The sequence below is a fragment of the Ipomoea nil genome, unplaced genomic scaffold (assembly GCF_001879475.1).
Source record: "Ipomoea nil cultivar Tokyo-kokei standard unplaced genomic scaffold, Asagao_1.1 scaffold0865, whole genome shotgun sequence".
Classification (NCBI taxonomy): Eukaryota; Viridiplantae; Streptophyta; class Magnoliopsida; order Solanales; family Convolvulaceae; genus Ipomoea; species Ipomoea nil.
The window spans coordinates 806275-830141 of record NW_017617293.1 but is presented as its reverse complement, the minus strand read 5'-3'; the positions used below and the strand labels follow the sequence as shown (position 1 = coordinate 830141).

Genomic DNA, 23867 nt, shown 5'->3' with positions numbered 1-23867 from the left:
ACGAGAACAAATCAACCAAATTTTTCGACTAGTTGAATCAAGCTTATATAATCGTTCTCAGAATATTAATTAAAATATTCAACACTTGAGCTGTGACGCTCACGATTATATAGCTATCCCAATTTTTGACAAATTGATCCTTGAAATCCTTATGGTTCTACATGAACCAGAACCGAAGTTCTCTACGGGATTTCAACATGTAACACGCTTGTTACATTTCGTTCCGACCGTTAAGCCATTTTAGCATTTTCCAAATAATGCTACTTCATGCACTAGGTATCCATATTGAACCATTTCATACATTTAACATTATTTCATCAAATAATTCGTATGTACTATGATTCAATAGCTCAATGGAACAATTCATTTTTTATTCGATCAACAATAAAAAATGTATCACATGGATACTACAACATTTATTTAACAAATAAATAAATAGGAAAAACTACATTGGAAACCAATTTACATTATTCCTATGTAGTAGTCCTTCGAACCCGTGTGCCTCGTTCCATTCTCAACCATCCACTCCACAAAGGGTGGTCCATAGCGCACATCGGGGGTACCTTGGTTGTGACCTCACTCGTCCAACCATCCACATGTTTTAAACATAGCAAAATTGTCCTCAACCTTCTCACCAGGATGACGGTTCGCTTCATAGTGGCATTTTTCCTTCTTCTCATAATCTTCTTGAAAGTTAAGCTTCCGCTTGCCTTTCCTTTGATTATTGTTGAAGACATTGGTTACACTACAATAGTCCTCAGACCAAGTAGTGATTACACCATCATAGGATCCTTCATGGCTTTTAGCCAATCCACTAGACAACACAATAGGTACCAATTGTGTGTCATTAGCCACGGGTCTACCGGTTCGTGAACCAACGTTCTCTGGAGCACCATCGTGTGTTCTTGCAACTCCCATGGAAATATTATTTCCAACGTTGCTGCCGTCAACCGGCATCACGGAATGTGCAACTTCGCTGTCGTTCCGACCATTTGAATGTGCACCACGAGCAACATTCAGGGATCCAATACTCTTGGAATCCACCGATTTGTTCATTATCAAAAAAGATAAGGTTTTAAGATTGTTGGTGATAATGAACCAAAATCGATTTAATATCGTAAAATAATATTTATATATACACACACAAGTATATAAACTATTATTTGATAATTATCCGAAATATATATATATACACACAAATATATATAAAACGGATCCAACGGTTATATATATATATATATATATATATATATATATATATATATATACGAAAAAGATATACCAATATATATCAACCAAAAATTGGAACAAATAATCCTCAGATTATGAGTCCAATCCAACGGCAAAACAAATATGGAGAACAGATTTTGCTTAGAGCATAATCCAAAACAAGAAAGAAGGAGAAGAAGAAAGAATAGTACGAGTTAGGCAAAGTGCCTGTCTTTCTTAAAACCTTATTTGCCACCTCCCAAAAATGCTAGGAGTGTTGTGGCCTAGGTTTCCCAGGATAAAACGTACAACGGTTCGACGTTTGAGCACCCAAACGAACGAACCCGGCGAACTAGAGCACGGGCAAAACACAGTAGCAAGAAAGAAGTAGGAGCAGAGTTTTGAGAAGAAAACGTGCTTATCTTTGTGTGTTGTGTACTCTCGTGTTGTTAGTACGGTGAAAAATACCCTTACTAAAAATAGAGAAAGTCAAGAAAAGGACGAAAAATGTCCAAAAATAATAGTCTGGGATGTTAAATGGCAAAAACGATAGTCTGGGACTAAATTTGGAATTGACACCAAACACTTGTGGGAATCAAACCCGGGTTATCCTAAAATTTTCCCCCACAAAGAGAGCTCATTTGTCACTTTAGCTACCTATTGGGTTGTATCATGCTAGACCTGGCAATTCGTGTATACGGGTTCGTTAACGGGTCGACACGATAATGATGCGAACACGATAAGGCTAAACATGAACACGACACGATAAAATTAACGAGTTCAAATTTGTAACACGTACACGAACACGATTTGTTAACGGGTTAAACGGGTTGACACGATATATACATTTTGTCAATAGATTTTGGGTCGTGTCGACACGATATGACACGAAACACGTTTAAACCCACTAAATCTATTAATATATTAAAAAAAATTAAGTTAAGTTATATATAAAAGAAATAAAACCTACCATTCAATCCATCAAACAAACTAAAAAAATATTCAATTTATAACATTCATAAAATGATAAAATAACATCCAAAAATCATAATTAAAGAAGTCCATGCTAGTTTTAGAATAAAATTGAACACAATAAAAATTCAAACTTCATATTGTTGAACATCAATAATTGGTGTAGGATTTTAGCCTAATGTAGTAAATTCATCCTTAGTCATGTACTCATGTTTACGATATCTTTTGTAATCTCATTCATGAAATGGTTCTTAGCGGGTTCTAAACAGGTTTGTATAAACGGGTTCTTGTAAACGGGTCAACACGATAATATTAACGGGTTAACTGGGTTCTTAATAGGTTTAACAGGTCGACCCGTTAAGACATGAAACATAACGGGTCCTTAACAGGTCAACCCGTTAACGACCCGGGACATGTTAAGGCTAAACACTAACCCGTTATTTTCGTGTCCGATTTCGTGTCGTGTTAACGGGTCGTGTCCATAATTGCCAGGTCTATGTCATGCCATTAATTCAACCTTATCCTTCCTCATTTCGTTGCATCCTCACTCATCTCTCCTCACTTTATCGGCTTCCTCACTGCATTACACATATTTCATCATTACTCTTAAGATCAATTTCCTCGATTTTTTTGTTTTGTTTTTTTTGTTTTGTTTTTTTTTTTATATTTTTAAAATTTTTATTTCAATTATAGGGTTGTATATAACTAAACATCAATATTGATAATCATTTCAATTTCACCGTACTAACAAACAGGCAAAATACTTTCACCAAAACTCATTCCAATTATCAAGTATTTGATTTTATTCTGATGTCAATTCCCATATTCGAACCAAAAACAACCTTAGTTTTCATTTTAACTCACCCAAATTTATTTTTTTTTTAAAACCCCTCACCCAAATTTAGAGGGGTGTATTCAATCATGACTTTTGTAGAGTTTTAAAGACTTTTAAAATAATAGATTTTAATAAACTTTGATTGACTTTCATAGAGTCGTTCAAAACTTTTTAAAACTTTATAAGACTCTATAAAAGTCTATATAAAAAACATCTACAGACTTTTATCAACTTTTTATTTTAAAAAGCCTACAAAAGTCATTGAAATTCTAAATTGAATACATCCTTACAAACTTTCAATTATTTTGATTCTTATCATTTACAATTTTCTTACAAAACATTTATAATATATCATAAAATTCTTCTTATTATATAGTTCTTCACCCGCATCAACATTATATTCTCAACATTATTATTTTTATCCCTAGTATGCTAATTATTTATATATATATATATATTATTAACAAACATCAACAAAAAAAAAAAAAAAATTCATTATAAATTCATAACAATATTGAAGAATAAAATTTATAATAAAAGACTTGATCAAATAAAATATTTAAAAATATAATTATAGGTTGCATAAAATAGAAAAATAAAAATCTAATATTAATAATATATATAAAATTATATTTGATATATTGCTAGGCATCACGTAAAAAATTATTATTTGTAATAGCAATTTGAGACTGCAAACAATAACAAGGTGCCACTGTTTGCAACCCCAAATTGTTGTTGCGAACAATAATTCGCTATTCGTAGTAACTTGTTAAAAAAATGAAAAATATATATTACGAATATAAACATAAAAATAATAAAAATTAAAATATATAAGTATTCATATGAATATTATGAAACATATACTAAAATTTGACGATGAAAAATTTGCTTTGTTCATGTATTTAGGGAGAATTAGAGAAAGTTAGGGATAAAAAATTCATAGAAAAAAATAAAAAATCAATATAAACAAGCAATAATGAAGTAAAAATAATATTATTTCAAATTTTTAGATGAAGGTTCTAAAGTTTAGAAGAGAGAGAAAATTGGTAGAGTTTATGTACGAGGAAAATATAGAATAATGAAGAAAAAAACAATTTTATTGAATTTAGATAGGTTTATAGAGTTTAAATAGAGAGAAAAAAAAAGTTTAAATAGAGAGAGAAAACATTCAAAGTTGTTAGAAAGAAAATTTGAAATCTTGGGGTTGCTGGTTGGATTTCAACTATTCATATTTGAGAATGAAAAGTCTACAAAAGTCTTAAAATTAAAAACTCTACAAAAGTTCATCACTTTTTAAATACCACATGACTTTTAAAGACTCTTTAAAAGTCTTAATTGAATACCACATGATTTTTAAAGATTCTTTAAAAATCTTGATTGAATACCGCCTGACTTTTAAAGACTCTCTAAAAGTTTGAATTGAATACCTCCAAACTTCTAAAGTTCATAAAAGTCTTTAAAACTCTATGAAAGTCATGATTGAATACACCCCTTGTATTCTAACCAAATATGTTGATTACCATACTATTTACTCCGTAGTATTTAGTTATTTACTGCAGAAGAACAAAAACTGCCATCATCCCAGGCCAATAGCTATACTGTAGACCTCCTCCTTCACGTGCAGCACGTGATACATCTGAAGATCTTCGTAGCAATCTGCAATCACTTGAAAATTTTCATACTAAATTTTGTAACTATAATTTTATATTACTGTTTGTGATCACATGGTAAAGAATTGAGTGCTTCAAATTCATCAATTAATAATCATTGCAAGCTAATATAGTTTTGTGACATTAGATTTTTAGGAAAATGATCAAATACACCTTCAAATTATTACTCAAAAGTTAATTAGGTCTTTCAACTTTTTAAAGAAGTAATTACATCTATGAACAATGTATTTTGATGCAATGAAGCTCAAATACAGGTAAATGACCTGCTATCATAGGTCATTGCAGATTCGGCCACTTTCCAACATATTTTTAGGCAAAAAAGTGACGCCGGTCGGCGGTCACTTTTTTGCCTGAAAATATGTTGAAAGGTGGTCAGATCTGCAATGACCTATGATAGCAGGCCTGTATTTGAGTTTCATTGCATCAAAATGCATTGTGCATGGGTGTAATTGCTTCTCTAAAAAGTTGGAGGGGCTAATTGACTTTTGAGCAAAAGTTTGAGGGCCTATTTGACCCTTTTCCTTAAATTTTTTAAATTAGGTGAAGTCACTTAAGACCCGATTATGCACCCAAAAAAAAAAAAAAAAAAACGTTTAGAGCATTCTCAATACGTATAGTTTTTAAAGGGTTTTTTTTGCAAGTGTGACTAGGTGTTGTTGCGTCTCAAGCAACCAATTTTCATATTTGGTGGGGCCCACTTCAGAAACTAAGAACCAATTCTTGCAAGGAAGATTTTTGGCAAATTATTGTGTGGATCATAACAAAAAGTACATTTTTAATATAATAAATGTATATTATTTGTGTACTGAATGTACATTATACAATTTAATGTACACTCAGTATACAAATAATGTACATCTCCTGAATACAATGTACATTTTTAATATACTAAAAGTACATTATTTTTGCACTGAATGTACATCATTTTACACTTTACAAAATATGGTCCACACAATCATGAATGGAGATTTCAATCATTCTCTCTCTTCCACTGCTGCCAAGATCTCCTCAAAAACTAAGCAAAAACCACTAATATAGATGCTCTTAAAACTAAATCTAGAAAAACCACTATAATACATAACTAAATTGAATATTAACTCCAACAAATTAATGACATGATTTTGTGTAGATGCACAGCAGCCAAATACAAATGGACAAAAGGGTAAGTGCAGAGTAACAATAGTCAAATGACCAACAAAACTTAACAAAGATTGAACATTACCTACAACTTTATTCACAACAGAATAAATTCAATAACCATCCCTCTTCAGTTGAAGAAAACTGTGCAGGAGTGTCCAACTTGACAATACATGAAATGTTGCCCTTGGAACTGCCTCTGGCAAACAAAAGGAGCGCGCTTTCTGAATCCAGAACCGAGATGTATAGACGTAGTGGCAACGTGAGGAGGGCTCTTTGATGCCGAAACATCTCTCTTTTTACCATTCGTAACCACATTAGGTATTTGTAAGAGTTTGGAGCCCGGATGGTGGGCACCTTTCTTCTTATAGACTTTATCCGGGGCCTCCACATTCATACGGTCTTTGTCTATCGTGCTTGCCATTTGATTCGCCCCGTTGCTTCCTCCTCTGGCAAGCCAAGCGTTTTCGACGTGAACAAGTGTGCTTCTCTCCGGCTGAACATCAAACCGTTTCATGATTTCAATCATTTCCCGCGCCTTCCAAGGCATCTTTGCTCTGGCATAGCCCAAGATTAGGGTTTCAAACGTCTTCAAAGTAGGCGATATCCCGCTTTCACACATCTGCTCGAAAACCTTCCTTGCATTGTCCATATTACCAGCTCTGCACCAACCGCTAATGACAGTCGTGAAGTTTATAACGTTCGGTTGAATCCCGGATTTAACCATGTCAGCCAGGACACCCTCTGCCTTTTCTGGCTCCGAGGAATGCAAATATACCTTCACCAGAATGTTGTATGCAAAGGCACCGGGCTTGATTCCGTATTTCACCATGTCATCAAACACTTCCTTGCATTTGTCCATATATCCAGCACTAAACCAGGCATTCATTATCGTGCTAAATGTAGTTACATCAGGGCTGACACCGAAATCTTCCATCAATGTCAGAACCTGAAAAAAGTTTGGTGTTTTTATCTCTTCTATACCAAAATTCAATACCAGATTAACAGTCCTATTGATAACCAAAAATTAGTATAGGGAAAATGGCACTTTTTCCCCAAGAATTATTTATGTATCCTAGCCTCCTCAATTATTTTAAAAGATGAATTTTCCCCCTTTTCTGTTAAATGGACATTTTTACCCTTAAAAATAAGTATTTCATTTATTTTTCTCCTCAAACAAATTATTGCTTATGTGTAAGAATCAAAATAAATGAGAGCAAACACCATTTGTAAATATTATAAGGGAAAATTGTAATTTATGTCACTTCATAATATGCCAATTATCAATGTCACTCCTGAATGATTAGTGGTGTAAATGTTGCTCCTCAATTTTCAAAACTGTACATATATTGCCCTTCCCGTAGTGTAAATGTTGCCCCTCAATTTTCTTCCCGTACGGTACGGGGAGGGGCAATATATGTTCTGTTTTGAAAATTGGGGGCAACATTTACACCACTAATAATTCATGAGTGACATTGATAATTGGCATATTATGAAAATGCATAAATTACAATTTTCCCATATTATAATTATAATTTACAAATGGTGTCTGTTCCCTTTCGTATTTATTCTGATTCCCGTATATAAGCAATAATTTGTTGGAGATGAAAAATAACTGAAATACTTGGGGGGAAATCGTCACTTTTAAAATAATTAAGGGGCTAATATGGATGCATGAATAATTTATGAGGAAAAAGCGCTATAAGCATATAATTTAGGGAGAAAAAGTGTCATGCTCCCATTAATATAATTTGTTCAAAAAGCCAACCACCGGGCAGTGTGGTGGTTACTTGAGATGAACCAAATGGGAGTCCATATAGTATTGCTCTAAGTTTAAAAGAAAGAAATTAAACAATATTGCCAATTCCATATATCATCCAGTAGACAATCAATCACTAAGTTCACTTGCTCTACATCTATGTGAAAAAGAGAAGGCAAACATCAATTTAGGAAACAATTGAAAAAAGCTATAAATGAAAACTAACCTCGTCGATACTATCTCTATCCGATATGTCAAGGGATCTGATCAGTGTATTGAAAATGATAACATTAGGATGCACTCCAAAATCCTTCATCCAGTACACAAACTTTAAAGCATCCTTTACTTTTCCTTCTTTACAGTACCCGCATATGATGATGCCAAAAGTCCTTTCATCCGGTTTTACATTGTCCTCTCGAACCATTCGCTCCATTATTTCGAGAGATTCTTCGGGCTTTCCAGCAATCCCATAACCTCTGATTAACGAGTTTAAAGTAGTGGTAGTAGGCTTTATCCCGATCTCCTTCATCTCTGATACGGTTTTCATAGCTTCCTTCACATTCCCAGCTTCCGAGAATGCATAAACAACAGCATTAAAGAAAGGTAAATCCGGTTTCCTTCCGCTTTCTTTAACAAGCGAGATAATTGAATGTACGTGGTTAAAGCGCTTCAGAGCTGTTAAAATAGATAAGAGGGTGGTGTATGTTACTAGAGATGGTTTATGACCTCCTTCGATCAAGCTATCGAAAACTGATAGGGCTTCCTCGGGTTTCCGACTATCTCCAAGAATATTCATCAGTTTTGATTTTTGACGAACAGCTTTGCAGTTAATTCCACTCGCGCAAAAGGTACAACGAGAAGAATCCAGCTTTGGTTGCAGTTGAATGTCATCTTCTACGGACTTTTCCTGCACAATTAACAAAACTATTAGATTTTAGTATTGGTTAGCTGTATACAATATTACAATTCTTTTCACCATAATAACAGTGTCAAAATGGTTAATTTAAATAATATAATGAGAGAGTTAAAATCTTGCTTGGTTTTGATGCTCCTGCTAAATATTATATTCAAAACAGGACTTCAAAATTTAGAACAATCATCATAGTCAATGCTCCTGCATACAATTCGTTTACCTTCATTGTTCTTCCAAGTTAAGGTTCTTTAACAGATAGCAACTTTTATTTTCAAGATCTGTTTACATAATTACTGTTAAGAGTCCACATCGAAAATATAAGTGGGAGAACATATGGTTTTATAAGGCCATGAGAACGACTAGTTAATCGATTGGATTCAATCTTTTAGTGTGGTGTGACTGTGCATTATAACCCAATTGAGTGACCGATAACTGCCCAAATGGGAAAATCTAATTTTAGCCCTTCTTCACCCAGAATCCCGAAAAGGAAAGCAAATATAAGCTTAGGCAGCAAGATAAATTAGCTTAGTGGCAGAAACAATAGGAACTAGACTCAAGAATATAACAGTCCTAATTCACTTTTATTTATTCTTCCAAAATAAAAGGCAAAATTTCTCTATTATGATTACATTGCATAGCAAGAAAATCCTGCCTTATCGAGTAATCAAATGCTTTAATTAGTGACTGCAAATCAAAGTTCAAATTTTGCAATTTCTGTTCTCGAAGATTGTCGGGTATTTCCGGGATTAAATTATCCCAGATAGGGGAAGTATAACAATTTTAACCACCATCTAGCAATGTTGAAGTATGATTATCTTATAACCAATCAAATCAAATAATATGTCAATTCGAATTTACCATTGCTTGAACCCGTTGTTTCTTGATGAGTGTTGTCTCTCTAGGGTTTTTTCTAGGAGTCTTCTGTGTTAGAGAATCTCCCATCTCAAACTTCTCCAAATAAACAGTATGGTTTTGAAACTCCAAAGCCCCCTCCACACTTAGGCTTTACACACTACATAAAAACATGAGAACTGAGCTTTGTTAGCAAGGAAAAGATCCACTGAACAATTATCTACTCATTGATAAACTTGTAAGCTACTGCCCACATGTGATAACAATAACACTTTACGCTCCAATGATTGAGGCGTTGCTATCAAACTTCCAAAGGGATTCCAAGCACCGAGATTCAAAGTGTTACAATGTAAGATTGGGCCACGTCACTCAAATGGGTTATAATGCACAATTGGCCAGATGTCTTACAAACACATATGCTTAATACTCCCCATCAAGGGGACAATCGGACTATTTTGAATATAGTTGCAATTGAATTGGACCCTACCCCTGAAACTAAAGCTTCGGATGGCACCAATACCACGGGCAAACACCCGGTGAACACAAAGTGGACATAACAATCTCTAATACCATCGGTCAAGGTCACTCAATTGGATTATAATACACATGGCCAACCCACACTGAATCCACTCAATTAGCTAGTCTAACCCATAATCTTATAAACTGATATATTCAACAGCAAGCATCACCATTCACCATGTCATCAGAGAAAATGAGGACCCAATTGATTCACAGAGAAATCAGCAATCTTTCCACTTTCCAGCGTCCAAACCGTGACAAATCCATCTCACCCACATTCAGAATTCATTCAACAAATGAACAAAATCCCTTTCTTCTCAGTGGTTCGTTGAAATCAATGAACCATCAAGAATCCAGCATAAGTTAAAGACAACTCTCAGAAATGGGAAAACAAAGAGAACCCAATACTCCATAACTATTAAGTGTTAGTGCTTATGATTCTTGAAATACAAAGAGGAAGGAAGACGGTCTACCTTCTTTTGCTGGCTCACAGAGAGGGGAGTTTCAGAGGAATTTGTTGGAAGTAGAAATAGCGAAGACCACACGGCATGGTGGGTGAGAGTTGAGACCAGACGAATCTTTTGAAATGTTATCCAAGTATAAAATGAGGGTGACAAATTGGATAATTACGTTATCCGCCATTGTAAGGGAATGAACATTATTCAGAAACGGTATGAACATTTCTTTTAAAAATAGTGGCGCAATTACTGCAAGATGTTTAACAACAAATATAATATATTTTTTAGACACACAAAAAATATTTAATTTTTTTATTTTTTATTTTGCAAAGGAGGGACCAAGGGGTTCCAAAGCTTAGTAGATTATCTTGTGGTAATACTCTTGACATCGTGCTTCAGAATATCTCTCACACCATCCAGGGATGAATTAGAATCGATGTTCTCGAATGACTATCTTGTCTCATGTTGACTAAGTAATTTGCACATTGATGATGTTATCCAATGACTATTTTGTCTCATGTTTACCAAGTAATTTGCACATTGATTCCCTTCACATAGCACGTAGATGATCTCACAATCTTAGAATTGATCCACAATAGCCTTGCAGTTCGTAATCAATGTATCGGCTTCTAATCTGGACGCTATCTCCTTGTGTAAGACTTGAATCATAGCTTTCGAGCCAGTTTTCACTACAATCTTTTCGAGGCCACGGATTTTGACAATGAGAAGTCCCCCCCAAGACTCTAAAGTTCTGCGATGAAACTATTAGTGATGCCAATTTCGGTGGTCAAATATGCCGCAATTCCTAACTATTTTTTAATCGACTTAAATTGATTATATATATATATATATATATATATAATTGTTACTTATTCAACATGCTATTACTTATTTGAGTGACATATTATTTTGTTCAAGTAGCTAGCATAAAGACTTTTTATGTTGAACACATGATGATTATTGATGACAATAACATTTTTCTAACATCGTTACACCAATGACAATTGTCGAGTATCTTCTATAAACAAATTAATAAAAAATAATATGAACAAATCAACACTATACGTATCAATATATTAAAAATATTCAATAATTTAATCTAATTAATTTATGATACATTTACTCAAATTTATTTTGTAATTAATTAATGAATTTCAAAATTGTACTCCCTCCGTCCCGAATTGGTTGTCTCATTTGCTTTTTGCACGCTTTTTAAGGAATTAAAGTAAATGTTATGTATTTTCCCATTATGCCCTTCACTTTTTCACTTTTGAGAATAAAAGCAAAAGTCATAAGGGTAATTTGGGAAAAAGTAGAATGATGGTGATGTTCAATTTTGGAAAGAGGACAACATTTTGGGACAAACTAAAAAGGAAAGTAAGACATGCAAAATGGGACAGAGGGAGTAACACTTTACTACTTTATAATTTATTTACACCAATCAACTATAAATAATTTATTCCTTTAAAAAACTATAAATAATTCATATTTAAAACAATAAAACAGACTTCACACAGAACGCACGTTATACTTTATAATTATTGACACCAATTAACTATAAATAATTTATTCCTTTAAAAAACTATAAATAATTTATATTTAAAATAATAAAACAGACTTCACACACAACGCACGATTAAAGAGAGGTTTTGAACTTTCCAAAAAAAAAGTCCATTACACAAATCATTTTCGTTTCATCACAACAAAGTAGCGCGGCGACCCACCATAGTTTTTGCCCAATTTCCGTTCCCAAATCGGAACGAGAACTGAGACGGAGATTCTGATCGGAAGCCAAAATTCAGAGCTCGGATAGAGATTTGAGAGGAATCTTCCGCCATTTGTCGAACGGTGAAAGTTGTAACCGTCCAACGTCCACCGCGAAAACCATCTTCAAAATCCAGGAAAGGAGAAAACAAGTATTGAGAAGGGAGTAATTATTGGATGCCATGTTGTTGAGAGCGTGGAAATGGTACCAGAATTGCTTGGCGGTGCATCCGGTAAAGACGCAGGTCATCAGCTCCGGCGTGATTTGGGGTTTGGGCGATGTTTCTGCACAGGCCGTCACTCATTACACTGCCAGGACTCGCCGCAATCTTCCCTCTGTAAGTAACCCTATTGATCTGCTATTTGGCCGCTTTTATTTATTCTTGATAACTTTGATGTTTCTTATCGTTGTGGCAAATGGGCATTATTATGTATTTATGGGTGTGTGTTGATTTCTTGTGTATTTTGTGGGTTTGTTTGTTTTCTAATTTTCTTTTACTGCTTTCTGGTTAGAGGTTATGCAATGAAAACTTTATTGGCTTTTTAAACATGGGTGTAGTATGAATGAACCCTAGCTGGGCATGATTTTGTCTGCTTGAAAAAAGAAAAGAAGTTGAGCTACAGGCCTCTTGATTGTAGATGTACAATGCATTGTATGCCATTGATGATGTTACATTGTAACTGAGTCTTTTTTGAGTGAATTAGCGGAATGTGGCTCAGATTCATATTCTGCAACTTGGTTTTTAATTTGTGCCTTAATTTGTTAGAAAATTTTCAACATTCTGATTTGTGAGTGTTATCACCTTGCTTATGTAATCATATAATAAATTTATGTATGCTGAAGGATGAAGAAAAAGAATTTAAGATCAACTGGAGACGAGTTGCTACCACAAGCTTGTTTGGCCTTGCATTTGTTGGACCAGTTGGTCACTACTGGTTAGTCTTTCTCTCCATCTCTCTCCTAGTTGTAGATCCAAGATGTAATAAATATTCATTTCCAGAAAATGTTGGATTGGTATAAAAAATTATCAATCTCTGTTTGGTAGGTGAAAATGTTTGTTTACTTTGGTACTTTGGACATACACTCTTCAGAAAATGTGTACTTGCAATCTTGCATGACATTTCAGAGCATACTGATAATGAGTTTTTCATTTCCTTTTTTTTAATAATAATTATTTTTAAATCTTGAAGTTAACTGATCAATTTTCGTTGTGCACTCATCTGCCCATCTAGAAAAAAGGGTTAAAACATGTATCATTGAATATCCTTTTACTTTCTGAAGATCAAAGTTTATAAGCTTTATATGATATTAGTCTCTCTTACACACTTTGGATATAATTACTAGATAGCATATGAATGTCTTTTACAAAGCAGAAAAGCTTTGATATTTTATCATGGATTTGTATGGACCCAACAAAAAAGAGTTCATAGTTTAAGGGTTATCATGAATGGAAGTCGTGCAAGTATATCAGCACCATGTATCTAGTATTCAAATCTCAGAAGAAAATGAAGAAAATTATTTTATATATGATGTATTACTATACTGTATTTCTCGTTTGCTCTTGCTTTAGTTGACATACTTGCAGCAAATGAAATGCCAACTCATGATTAGTCATGGAAACTATTGAGTTTGTATGGTATGATAGAAATATTATATGCCTAAAGAAGCTGCTATTTAAATCCAGTAAATATATTTGTTAATTTCAGATGATCATCAGTTACGAATCTTTATCTGATTAGTTATGTTATAGATTCTCTCCACCATAAATTTTATAGTGTATTTACATAGTATTTCATTGATACTTTGATTGCATATGGACTTGTATAGTATGTATGTATGTATATATATATATATATATATATATATATATATATATATATATATTTCAATATGTCTTTTCACATGAATATAGCATTACATGGAAAATACTTGGTGTACTCTCATTTTATACTCCCAACTTTTACTCTCCCTCACAAGTTCTTGATGTAGACTCTTTTCTGTGGATCCACATGATGAAATAACCAATTATTGTTTGCCACATCAGGGAGTAGAATTTCGGAGTACGCATAGTAGAACTCGCATTACATTTATTTCTACATTAATGTTGCATTTGTACATTATTACTAAGTACACTGTCTGACGACTGACATGGACCTGAGGCCTGTCTGGCTGCTTGTATCTATAGGTCTTATTGTGGCTGTGACTCAGATTTGTTCAGTAACATAGAAACTTTGAATCAATCTTTCATGGAATTGTTTGAATTCCATGGAACATTGGTTGACTGCATAAGATTATTTATTTGGTTATGGCCTATCAAACTGAAAGAAAAAGGACGGGTTAGCATGCAGATTATTATTGCTTCCAGCAATGTAAACATTGTTCTTGTTTTCCAACTCAACAGGTATGAAGGGTTGGACCGATATATTAGGTTGCGGCTTCAATTACAACCAGAAACGTTGCGATTTGTTGCCACAAAAGTAGCACTCGATGGAATAATATTCGGGCCGTTGGATTTATTTGTGTTCTTCAGTTACATCGGGTTTGCGAGTGGAAAAACTGCTCCTCAAGTCAAGGAAGATTTGAAGAGAGACTTTATCCCGGCCTTAATCCTGGAGGGAGGAGTATGGCCAATTGTCCAGGTAGCCAACTTCCGCTTTGTTCCAGTGAGGTATCAACTGTTGTATGTCAACTTTTTCTGCTTGTTGGATAGCTGCTTTCTTTCATGGGTTGAACAACAGCAAGATGCTGCATGGAAGCGATGGTTCACGTCCTTTCTGAAATTAAAGGAACAAGAAGGCCAAGGTGGATAGAAGTCCTTTGTTTTCGAGAAAGAATATTTTTCTTCAGATCTATGATGTGATGATTTAGGTGGTAAAAGCGGAGAGATTAAAGAAGAATTACAGGGCCAACTCAAGGCTCTGCAAAAATGGTGTTTGTAAAGTGATAGCATTGCTCTCTGGTTTATTAATATACAGTTTTCACTTCAATTTTAAAAATAGCTAACATTTCCCTTCTCTGACTTTCCTAATAAGAAGAGCGGCTTTTTACGCTCTCAAAGTTGTTCTTTTGTGACTCTGTACCCAATCAAATTACAGGAATTGAGTTTACATTTTAACTCATGTCTTCTTTCATGTGTTGATTTTCATTCGTTTTTTAATATTTTGAATCTTTCCTCTGTTTCCTGTTGCCAAATTATACCATGGACCAGGATCTACCTTGCATACTTGCATTGTAGATTCGGGTCTAAAAATAATTCAAATTTTGTATTTATAGTTGACACATTTTGCACTTGTAGTTGATAGTTTTTGTACATGTAGCTATCATATTATATATCAGCAATTATCAAGTTAGATTCTATATTTATAGTTGACACATTCTGTATACTTTTTTTACCTGTAGTTATCATATTATGTGTCAACAATTACCAAGTTGTTATTTGTTTAAATGTGCAAAAATTGTTAAATGTAAAAACAGAATGTGTTAACTGAAGATACAAAATTTTGTATTAGGGTTCACAATGCAATATGAACCCTAGTTATGATATAACAATTGTTTCATGTTTCCCATTGTTTGGGAACAATATGCGATTCTAAGAATCTTACGAGTTGCGTTTTTTTTTTTTTTTTATTGGCAATGAAGTAAATATTTGGAGTGAAGGATAAGTAGTGGGTACTAAGGTAAATAGTGATGAAATTGGCAGGTTATTTTGATCAAATAAAATTTCTTAAATTTTATTTAAGATAAATAAAAAAAATTAAAGCAACTATTAATTTATTTATTTTGTCAAAGTAATATATATGACCCCCATTTTGTGAAAATGTAGTGGCCACATAATTTAAGATTAAAGTTTATAAGCATATTCGATTATTAATATACTCCTTTCACTCACAAAATTACCTATTCCTTATTCATACAATTAAGTCGAAACAAATCAAATCCCAAAGCAGCAAAAATTACATGTCAGGAGGCACAATGGAGTGCAAAATGCATTAACAAAAGCCTCTGCAAATTTTTTTTTTCCAGTTGAACTCTCCGATTCCTCTCTGAAACATAAAATTACAAGAAAGAACATGAACAAGGATTACTTCTAAGGATACCCGAGGTAGCCCAGGGAATGCCTAGGATAAACCGAACTTGGACAAGGTTGATTGGAACAATTCCAAGAAGGCCTGAGATGTACTCTGATCATCGGCTTTGATCTTTACTTGTGCTTTGCATGACGCTGAATTAGTTATGCACTCTACCAGATAGGTGCATTCGTCGTTCGCATTCTGTGCGAAGAAGAAGAACTTGAAGTTGGGGGCTTGACCACCTGAAGCGATGCAATTGATTGAATTGGCTTGCATGTGCCTGATAAGGGCCTGAGTAGTTGTTAGTGCTGCCACTCCTTGCGGATTCATGGGGATCTCCTGAACAATTTAGAGAGGAAACAAAAAGACGTAAAAAGGAGGAAGCCTAAAAGTCAAAAGATTTCGGATTTATAATTGATTAGTATTCACCAGCTGTCACAACATCCATTTAGTATAGCATACATAAGCAAGAAAATGAAGACAGACAGAATTAGTTTTATCTGAACCTGTGATGTTGATATTGGAAGTTGTCGCCATTTCTGCTGAAAAACAGTTGAAGCCAGAGCAGCTTTAGGATTGAGTGATAATGCGGGAGGGGGAGGGGGAGGAGCAGGGGTTGATTCAGTTGGCAATCCTAGACCAAGTAGATCATCGATGGCGAAGCTAGCTGAAGGTGCATTTGTAGTAGATTTGTAATCTAAGGATACCAGATCCATTTGAGCCTGTGTAGCAGATGCATTGGATGCTGGAGCACTATATTCTGAACCGTTGTTGCTTAGTCCCTTGCTTTCTTCTCTTTCCGAAGTACTTAAAAGTAAATCCTTGTCATTTGCCTCAACTGTCTGAGGTGAGGCTATGTTATCATTCGACTCTTCCCCAATAGACAAATTCCCAAGTTCTTCTGAGAAAGCAAATGGCCCTCTGTGTTCCTTATCGGTAAACATGTACGAAGGCTGCAAAAGTTTTGGTGTTAGTAAACCTCAAAAAGACTAATTAACAAGAGATTCAACTTTTTCCCATAGATTTGGCGTGTTCCATGTCATGCAAATTACAAAAATTAGACAATCAGATTCAGCCTTCAGATGACCTCATGTCATTCTTCTTTCTAGCTGACTAAAATGGTTTTGATTTGACATTTGCAGTTCATGTACAGCTAAAGTGAAATCACCGGGGTTCTTTCTACAAGTTCATTTTCATCTTTCCTAAGTGTCATCGTCATTGGATCAATAACCACAGAAGTATTCTTGATAATAATCCCTGAAAATAATATCAAAATTACCTTCTGATATACAACAGCAAGACTGTTAAATTCATCAAAAATACGATCTTTGATTTCACTACTTTGTGTATCAGCAAAAACAGAAACAGCTTGTTTTGGAGGATTCACAACACGTTCTGCCAAAGAGACATTGTATTGAAGAAGTCTGTAGTAGAACAAAGCCCTGTCATGAACATCCTGCAATTGTCTAGGAGTTAGGGCAAATGTACATAACCAAGTCAAAACCAGAAAAAAACTCACTACTCTAGTACAGACCTGATGAAAATCATTTATACCAGCAGCCAATGCAGCACCCAAAGCCATCTGAGTCTCTGGTGGTCTTCTCAGGAAACATTTCATTACTGCTGTTAGTAAATGTAAGCGAACCTGCATAGTACATTGTGCTAATTACTGTAAACACAATTGCAATGCAATAACCCCCATGAATGTATAGTCAAACAAGAGTATCAGAAAGTATGCAACACATGAGATACAAAGTTCACAGAGGGAGAAGCTCAATAATAATAAAAAATATGTAAAAGAATAAGAAGCAAGTTCCATCAACAACATTTTGGCTCATGAAAATGCCATTCAAATCGGAAAAATGCATGTAGTAGTTTGATTTCTTGTCCGAAGTAGGAATGACGCGAAAGCAACTTTGTGAAGAAAGTAAATATATGGGTGTCCTACTAAAAGAAATTAAGCTAGGAATGTGATTGCTGACTTTCCAATCATGTAACTACCTTGTTTTCATCACAGAATTACCATTAGTCAAAAAGGCCGGTATCTAACAGTGAATCACTACTGCTTCATGGCAAGTTTGCAATGAATAAAGATGAAGTGAAAATTAGCTTGGTATTACCTCTGCAGAGTGCTCCTCTTCCCAATTCTCAATAAGGCTCTCTAATATGTAAGGAGCATCCTGCATGTCTTGAGCATACTCCCCTAACATCCAAATAAGTGCAGCCTTGGCTTTGGGTTCCTGGATATTTTTGCTACTAATATTCCCAACAACTGCTATGCAATCATGACTCCATTGAGGATATTTTCGGAGAAGATCTTTCACAAGTACCTAAAAGAGAAAGCTCAAAACTTTTCATCAGGCCATTAGTAGCATAATGTAATCTTTATGCCACTCACACACACATCATATACCAAGATATACATTCTAAGATGCATATACTCTTGCCCTAGGGGTGGTTAAAACAATTTGATTGTCCAGTACCCTGGGGGAACTATCATCCCCTTAAGGTTTAAGCAACACAGTAAAAGACGCACCCCTCCCCCCTTTTTATAAGGGGCAAAGGGGATGCTATAGGTATTCACACCAGAAGAGGCCTAGGGGTGAATAGAAAACATGCAAGGTTTAAAATTTCCACCTCCGTGTGTGTGTACATATATTATACCTAATACTGGAAATCAAACGGCTGAATATGCAATAACATCTATAGCTTACCAGAGTCTCAGCAGTCACATGATCCTTTTCCATTTCCAAAAACTGTAGCAGCCGATCAACAATAGCATTTACATCATACTGTTGTAATGCAATTTTGCCAACAGCCCTAATAGATTCCCTTGCAATAGGAATATCCACATTTGCAGCATATTCACATAGTTCAGTCACTGAAATGGATTTAAAAAAGGTCAACTATAAGACAAATTTGCACTGTTAATGGGGAGCATAAACAGCCAATATTACAGAAATACAGAGGAAGATTAGAACATAGGGATTTCCTTCAGTTTGCTTAAAATATTATGGAGTAATTTACATATAATAAGGGGTCTGAAAGGATCAATAGTTAAATCTTTAGCCTAGGAAGTTGTTTCCTTGTACTCAAGAATAATATAAAAATGTTTCGTTCTCTGTTTATCTTCTTCTACTGCTCCTATTATAAGTGCCTTTCTTCAGCTGTAGCAGCTCCAAGAACACCATAGACCCGGTATAGATAATGAACCATAAAAGCATTAAAATGGAAGATATCAAAGCAATTTTTGAATTGAATAATTCATGTCATACTAACCTATTTCGTACGTATTACTCTCGTTTGCCACAGCAGTCAACATCTCAAGCTTCAACTTTTTCACGTAAAAGGGTTCATTGTACTGGCAGTAGAAGTGTTTGTAGTCTGATGAAAATACATAAGGTGCACGCATCACTAGTAGATGCAGGTGGCTTAATACCGCATAAGATTGCTCTGGACTTCCTGAGCTCACTAGTGTAAGTAGAGGGGCTTTAATGCGCTCGTACACCTAATAGAAATATCAGATAAAGGAAATTTAATGAATCAGCATTGTTCCATCTTTTGCTTGCATAATGCCCATAGTGCTTATATGAAAAAGATACATGATTTAAAACTGAAACAAACAGGGAGGGAGAGGGGAGGGAGAAGTCACAATGAAAGGAACCTTCTAAACAAGAACAAATTTAGCAATACTTCCCCTAGAGCCAAACTCAAAATTATCCAATGTTCTAAGGCAAATTTCTATAATTTCTGCAGCTTCCAAAAACTAGAATAGATATCCCATTATGCAATTAGAAAAAATGATTTTATTACCAGCAAATTTTGTTCATGAAATTCAATGTTGAAAAAATCGCTAGGCGCCTGGGGACCGCCTAGAGCGCCTAGGCGGGCGCCTAGACCGCCTAGGAGGCCGGGCGCCTAGACTGCCTAGGAGGCCGGGCGCCTAGGCGCGATTTTTGCAACAGTGATGAAATTTATGAAAGGAAGTAAAAAACTTATGACCTCTGAAAAGGGCCTTTTAACTCATAATTTCATCCAGAGGTTTTGAATGGTCTAGATCTGAAAAACAGAACACTGGCTGGTGCAAAATATCTGCACCAATGGCAATGACAAGTGGATTTCACAAAACAAGGAAAATAATAATTGTGCAAGTAACAGAGTCAAATCTAATGGAGTATGGGTGGCAAAGTAAGATTGAGAAGACATCTTCAGATGAATGAGAAAATCAATAAAAGGTTTAACACTGGAAACACTCTGATAAAGACAAGTTCTGCATCAGTCAAGGAACACTTATAACACGTATTATTATAGGCACCTGTTGATGAACATCAGTCATGGAGAGTGTCAATTGTAGGAACAGCTTGCTTGATGCTAAGACAACAGCTCCATTAGCATGTTGTAGCCTATCTTCGAGAAGATTCATCATATCAAATATCTCATTACTATCTGCAGGAACATATTTGGTAACCAACTCGAGAACAATACATTGAGCCCATTCATTGAATTCCTTTATCCTACACAAAACAATATAGAAAATAAATTTTTCATGCCTCAGTTGAAATATCCAAACATGAAAACAAAGATAGAGGGGTCACAAAAAGGGGAGAGATAAGAGCATCATAACAGTGGAAACAGGAGCATTATATTTTGTGCACACTTCAAGTCTAGAGTGCAGGGAAGTGCTGAAAGAAAGAGGAGGAGGGGGGGGGGGGGGGGGGGGGGGTTAAGTTATTTGTGAATCAGAGTTTTGATGCTAATACGTACAATGTGATCTTTATAAAGAAAGGTTTATCTTCCTACCACAAAATAAAATAATAAATATCACTTCAATATTACCTATTTAAAAGGAAATATATAACTGGCTTGCTTAGCAAAATCTCTCTGTCCCTTGATGCTTCCTCAGATTTAGATCCTTCCAAAGTCCAAATCTCTTGTAGGGCAGATAAACAATTGGCAACAACCTGATGAACAAGAAAGAGGAATACAGTCCAGGAATCTGATTTGAATTTATAAGTCTAATCAAAGAAGCTTAATAAGTACAGGACATATATGTATGCATGAATCTAAACAACTGAACAAATAAAATGGTCACATGTGCTTTCAGCTATTTAAAAAGAGGTTGGAGCTATGTTACAGCACTGGAATTCATCCATTTTTGTGATCAATTTACACTATAAGAATAAGAATGAACTAAGTGGAAGAATTATCTATACAATATATGACTATATCTAGAAGATGAAAGATTATACTTTTAATGAAATTGTATTGGATGTTTTTTTAAGAATCTAACTAATAACTATGTAGGCAGTTTCAACCTTCAATCAATTATCCTAATAAGAAAGCATGTCTTTGAAGGTTCAGATTTCAGATGCTCAAACTTCAGTCCTTAACCATAGAGAGGGATACTGATTTCCTTTCAAATATCCAAGAGCTGCTTAAAATATAGAATCACCTTTTCTCTTCATCCTCTATAGTTTTACCTTTAAAGGGCTTAAATGTAGCTAGACTGCATGAATTTTAGTAAAAGATTTCATAAAACTGTTAACTTTTATAAAGTTAGTCTTAGGCAATATATTTAAAACTGAATCTTAAGTCATTGGTAAACATTGATTTTTTGGTTCAACCAAGTTCAATAGTCAAGTATATGTACTTTGCTTACACATATAGTATAAAGATGCTCATAACAAGTTTAACAACATTTAACATAGTCAATTTGCCAATTTCCCCTGTTTCTTAAAGGTGGAGAATTTTCCAACAGTAAAAATTTATTATAAAAAAAAAAAAAAAAAAAAAAAAAAAAAAAAAAAAAAAAAAAACACATAAACTGACCTGAGGATCTGGGTCATTAAGCATCAATTGCTTAAGTAATGTGGGAAAATCGGCATCCACACAAGTTGAAGCAGAGATATGGTACAACTTCAAGACACCTATTGCAGCAACTGTCCTTACATAACTATTTGAATCCTTCAACCCTGAACCCAATGGTCCAACCAAGTACTCCACCAAATTTGCCACTCGAAGTGAACACAAACTCCTGAGAGCCAAACCCCTAATCATTGGGTCCTCATCCTTACAGTCCCTCTGGAGAAAATTTATCGTCAAAAGTGCAAGATCAGGATTATTCTTTGCATAGTTCCCAACATACAGGTAACACATCTTTTTTAGCACAATGTCCGAGGTCGCTGAGCACATAACCATTTCACTAAAAACCGATGACACATCAATCCCAATCGTCATGTATGAGATAACCTTCTTGAATAGCTCTCTCTTTGAATCATCAGCCCCAGGCGCTCGGCTCCCTGCCAGCTGACGAAGCTGCATTTTCAAATCTGAGACCTCCCCTTTCCTGACCAAATCAAAATTAGCATCATGGCTCTTAGATCCACTATAACCTGAATCTTCATAACTTTTCAAGTTCGAGAGATAAAATTTTCCAATAATCCTTTCCATCCTAACACACAGTAATCTCTAACAACAAACATACAGTAATCACCAATTCAGAAAAAGATCCAAATTCACATCAAACTAGAGCTTATCATAGCTCGAGCATATACATATACACCCAACAGCTAGAAAACATACACAGAACCATTGCCTCTAAGAAATATTAATTGCAGAGCAGTATAAACTCAACAATTTCTCCGGATCAATTTAGGCTAAATCGAAGCTCAATGATCATATTAACAGAAGCAACTGAAGACCCTTTCCAGGGTCAATTCAGAATGGTTTGACACAAAGGCTTTATGAATTCAACTAAAAATATCCAATTTCAACACATTCCTTATTGTAATTGACGACAATTACGGCCCTATTTTAAAAGCAATTTAAAAATTAAGGAACTCTTCGAGTTCTCCATCCGAGACAAGGTGACAAACAGTATATAATGCATCTACGCATACACATCCGGATATACATACAGACGGAGAGATAGATAGAGAATTGATACCCGGAAGGTTGAGAAGGAGAAGGCGATCGCTGAGCATTAGCTGGAGGAGCCATGTTGAAGTCTCAACAGTGTTCTTCTTCTTCTTCTTCTTCTTCTTCTTCTTCTTGCTCTGGCGATTATGATTGGAATGGATCTCTGTCGTGCTGCCAAATCGACAACAAACGATTGAATCTGAAACCAGGTTCTTGTGACTGAAGAGTTTTGCTCAGACAAAATTACTAACTACTTCGATTGCCCCAAACTTCAACAAATTGTGAACGTACCCCCTATTACACTAAAAAGTTACATCACAACCCATCTAAGTATTCTAATTAAAAAAATATAAAAAATATACCATTCTCCATTTTTAAAAAAATATATTAAAGAGTAAATACCACCTATGGTCCCTCGAGTTTGGTGACATCGCCATCAATGGTCCCTAACTTCCGTAATTTCCATCCGTCATCCTTCGAGTTGTCAAAAGTTACCTTCTAGCGTCCTTCCGTTACTTCCTCCCGTCTCAGCCGTCAAAATGGAGGGTAATATTGTCATTTGACTTATATAAAAAGAGTTAATACCAGCCAAGGTCCCTCGAGTTTGGTGGTTTGGCCATCTTTAGTCCCAAGTTTCCATATTATATTATTTTCCTTCTTTCATATTCTCTTCTTCAAATGTATTATTATTACTATTATTTAGTAATAGTAATAATAACTTGAGAATGATTTTCCCAAAACACATCTATATTGTCCTTTCCTCCAACACTCTAGCGTAACAGGCGTAGAA

The 23867-nt window shown here is 34.9% G+C and overlaps 3 protein-coding genes across 9 annotated transcripts; 1 reads left to right on the top strand and 2 right to left on the bottom strand.

Annotated features, from left to right (window-relative positions):
- Positions 1-5735: 5735 nt before the first annotated feature.
- LOC109178690 (pentatricopeptide repeat-containing protein At5g25630-like) lies at positions 5736-10557 on the bottom strand. Of its 6 annotated transcripts, none has more exons than XM_019328227.1 (4): positions 10340-10557; positions 9354-9526; positions 7809-8489; positions 5736-6772 (listed from the first exon to the last, which is right to left on the bottom strand). In XM_019328227.1, exons 2-4 carry the CDS (start codon positions 9435-9437, stop codon positions 5954-5956), a joined length of 1584 nt encoding a protein of 527 aa, XP_019183772.1. In that variant the 5' UTR covers positions 9438-9526; positions 10340-10557; the 3' UTR covers positions 5736-5953. The 6 variants fall into 6 exon arrangements, with proteins under 6 accessions (XP_019183772.1, XP_019183769.1, XP_019183774.1 ...); XM_019328224.1 differs by having other exon boundaries at positions 9354-9507; XM_019328229.1 differs by having other exon boundaries at positions 7809-8483; positions 9354-9507.
- Positions 10558-11974: 1417 nt separating this feature from the next.
- On the top strand, positions 11975-15208 carry LOC109178691 (protein Mpv17-like). The gene is made up of 3 exons (XM_019328230.1): positions 11975-12426; positions 12933-13024; positions 14491-15208. The coding sequence occupies exons 1-3, from the start codon at positions 12271-12273 to the stop codon at positions 14897-14899; spliced, it is 657 nt and encodes a 218-aa protein (XP_019183775.1). The 5' UTR covers positions 11975-12270; the 3' UTR covers positions 14900-15208.
- Positions 15209-15936: 728 nt separating this feature from the next.
- LOC109178689 (beta-adaptin-like protein A) lies at positions 15937-23343 on the bottom strand. 2 transcript variants are annotated; one of them, XM_019328222.1, is made up of 11 exons: positions 23106-23343; positions 21989-22551; positions 20996-21120; positions 20475-20673; positions 19439-19667; positions 18874-19040; positions 18280-18489; positions 17694-17804; positions 17439-17615; positions 16666-17112; positions 15937-16498 (listed from the first exon to the last, which is right to left on the bottom strand). In XM_019328222.1, the coding sequence occupies exons 1-11, from the start codon at positions 23140-23142 to the stop codon at positions 16208-16210; spliced, it is 2556 nt and encodes an 851-aa protein (XP_019183767.1). In that variant the 5' UTR covers positions 23143-23343; the 3' UTR covers positions 15937-16207. The 2 variants fall into 2 exon arrangements, with proteins under 2 accessions (XP_019183767.1, XP_019183768.1); XM_019328223.1 differs by having other exon boundaries at positions 21989-22505; positions 23106-23340.
- Positions 23344-23867: the final 524 nt, after the last annotated feature.

Bases quoted from the DNA above. Each gene is read 5' to 3' on its own strand.
- LOC109178691 (XM_019328230.1), top strand. From the start codon at position 12,271: ATGTTGTTGAGAGCGTGGAAATGGTACCAGAATTGCTTGGCGGTGCAT. The intron at 12,427-12,932 runs GTAAGTAACCCT...TGTATGCTGAAG, and splicing joins CTCGCCGCAATCTTCCCTCT to GATGAAGAAAAAGAATTTAA. The intron at 13,025-14,490 runs GTTAGTCTTTCT...CCAACTCAACAG, and splicing joins GGACCAGTTGGTCACTACTG to GTATGAAGGGTTGGACCGAT.
- LOC109178690 (XM_019328227.1), bottom strand. From the start codon at position 9,437: ATGGGAGATTCTCTAACACAGAAGACTCCTAGAAAAAACCCTAGAGAG. The intron at 8,490-9,353 runs GTAAATTCGAAT...TTAATTGTGCAG, and splicing joins AACAACGGGTTCAAGCAATG to GAAAAGTCCGTAGAAGATGA. The intron at 6,773-7,808 runs GTTAGTTTTCAT...AACTTTTTTCAG, and splicing joins ATAGAGATAGTATCGACGAG to GTTCTGACATTGATGGAAGA.
- LOC109178689 (XM_019328222.1), bottom strand. From the start codon at position 23,142: ATGCTCAGCGATCGCCTTCTCCTTCTCAACCTTCCGG. The intron at 20,674-20,995 runs GTAATATTGAAG...TGTTTTGTGTAG, and splicing joins ATATATTTCCTTTTAAATAG to GATAAAGGAATTCAATGAAT. The intron at 17,805-18,279 runs GTAATACCAAGC...TGTACTATGCAG, and splicing joins AAGAGGAGCACTCTGCAGAG to GTTCGCTTACATTTACTAAC.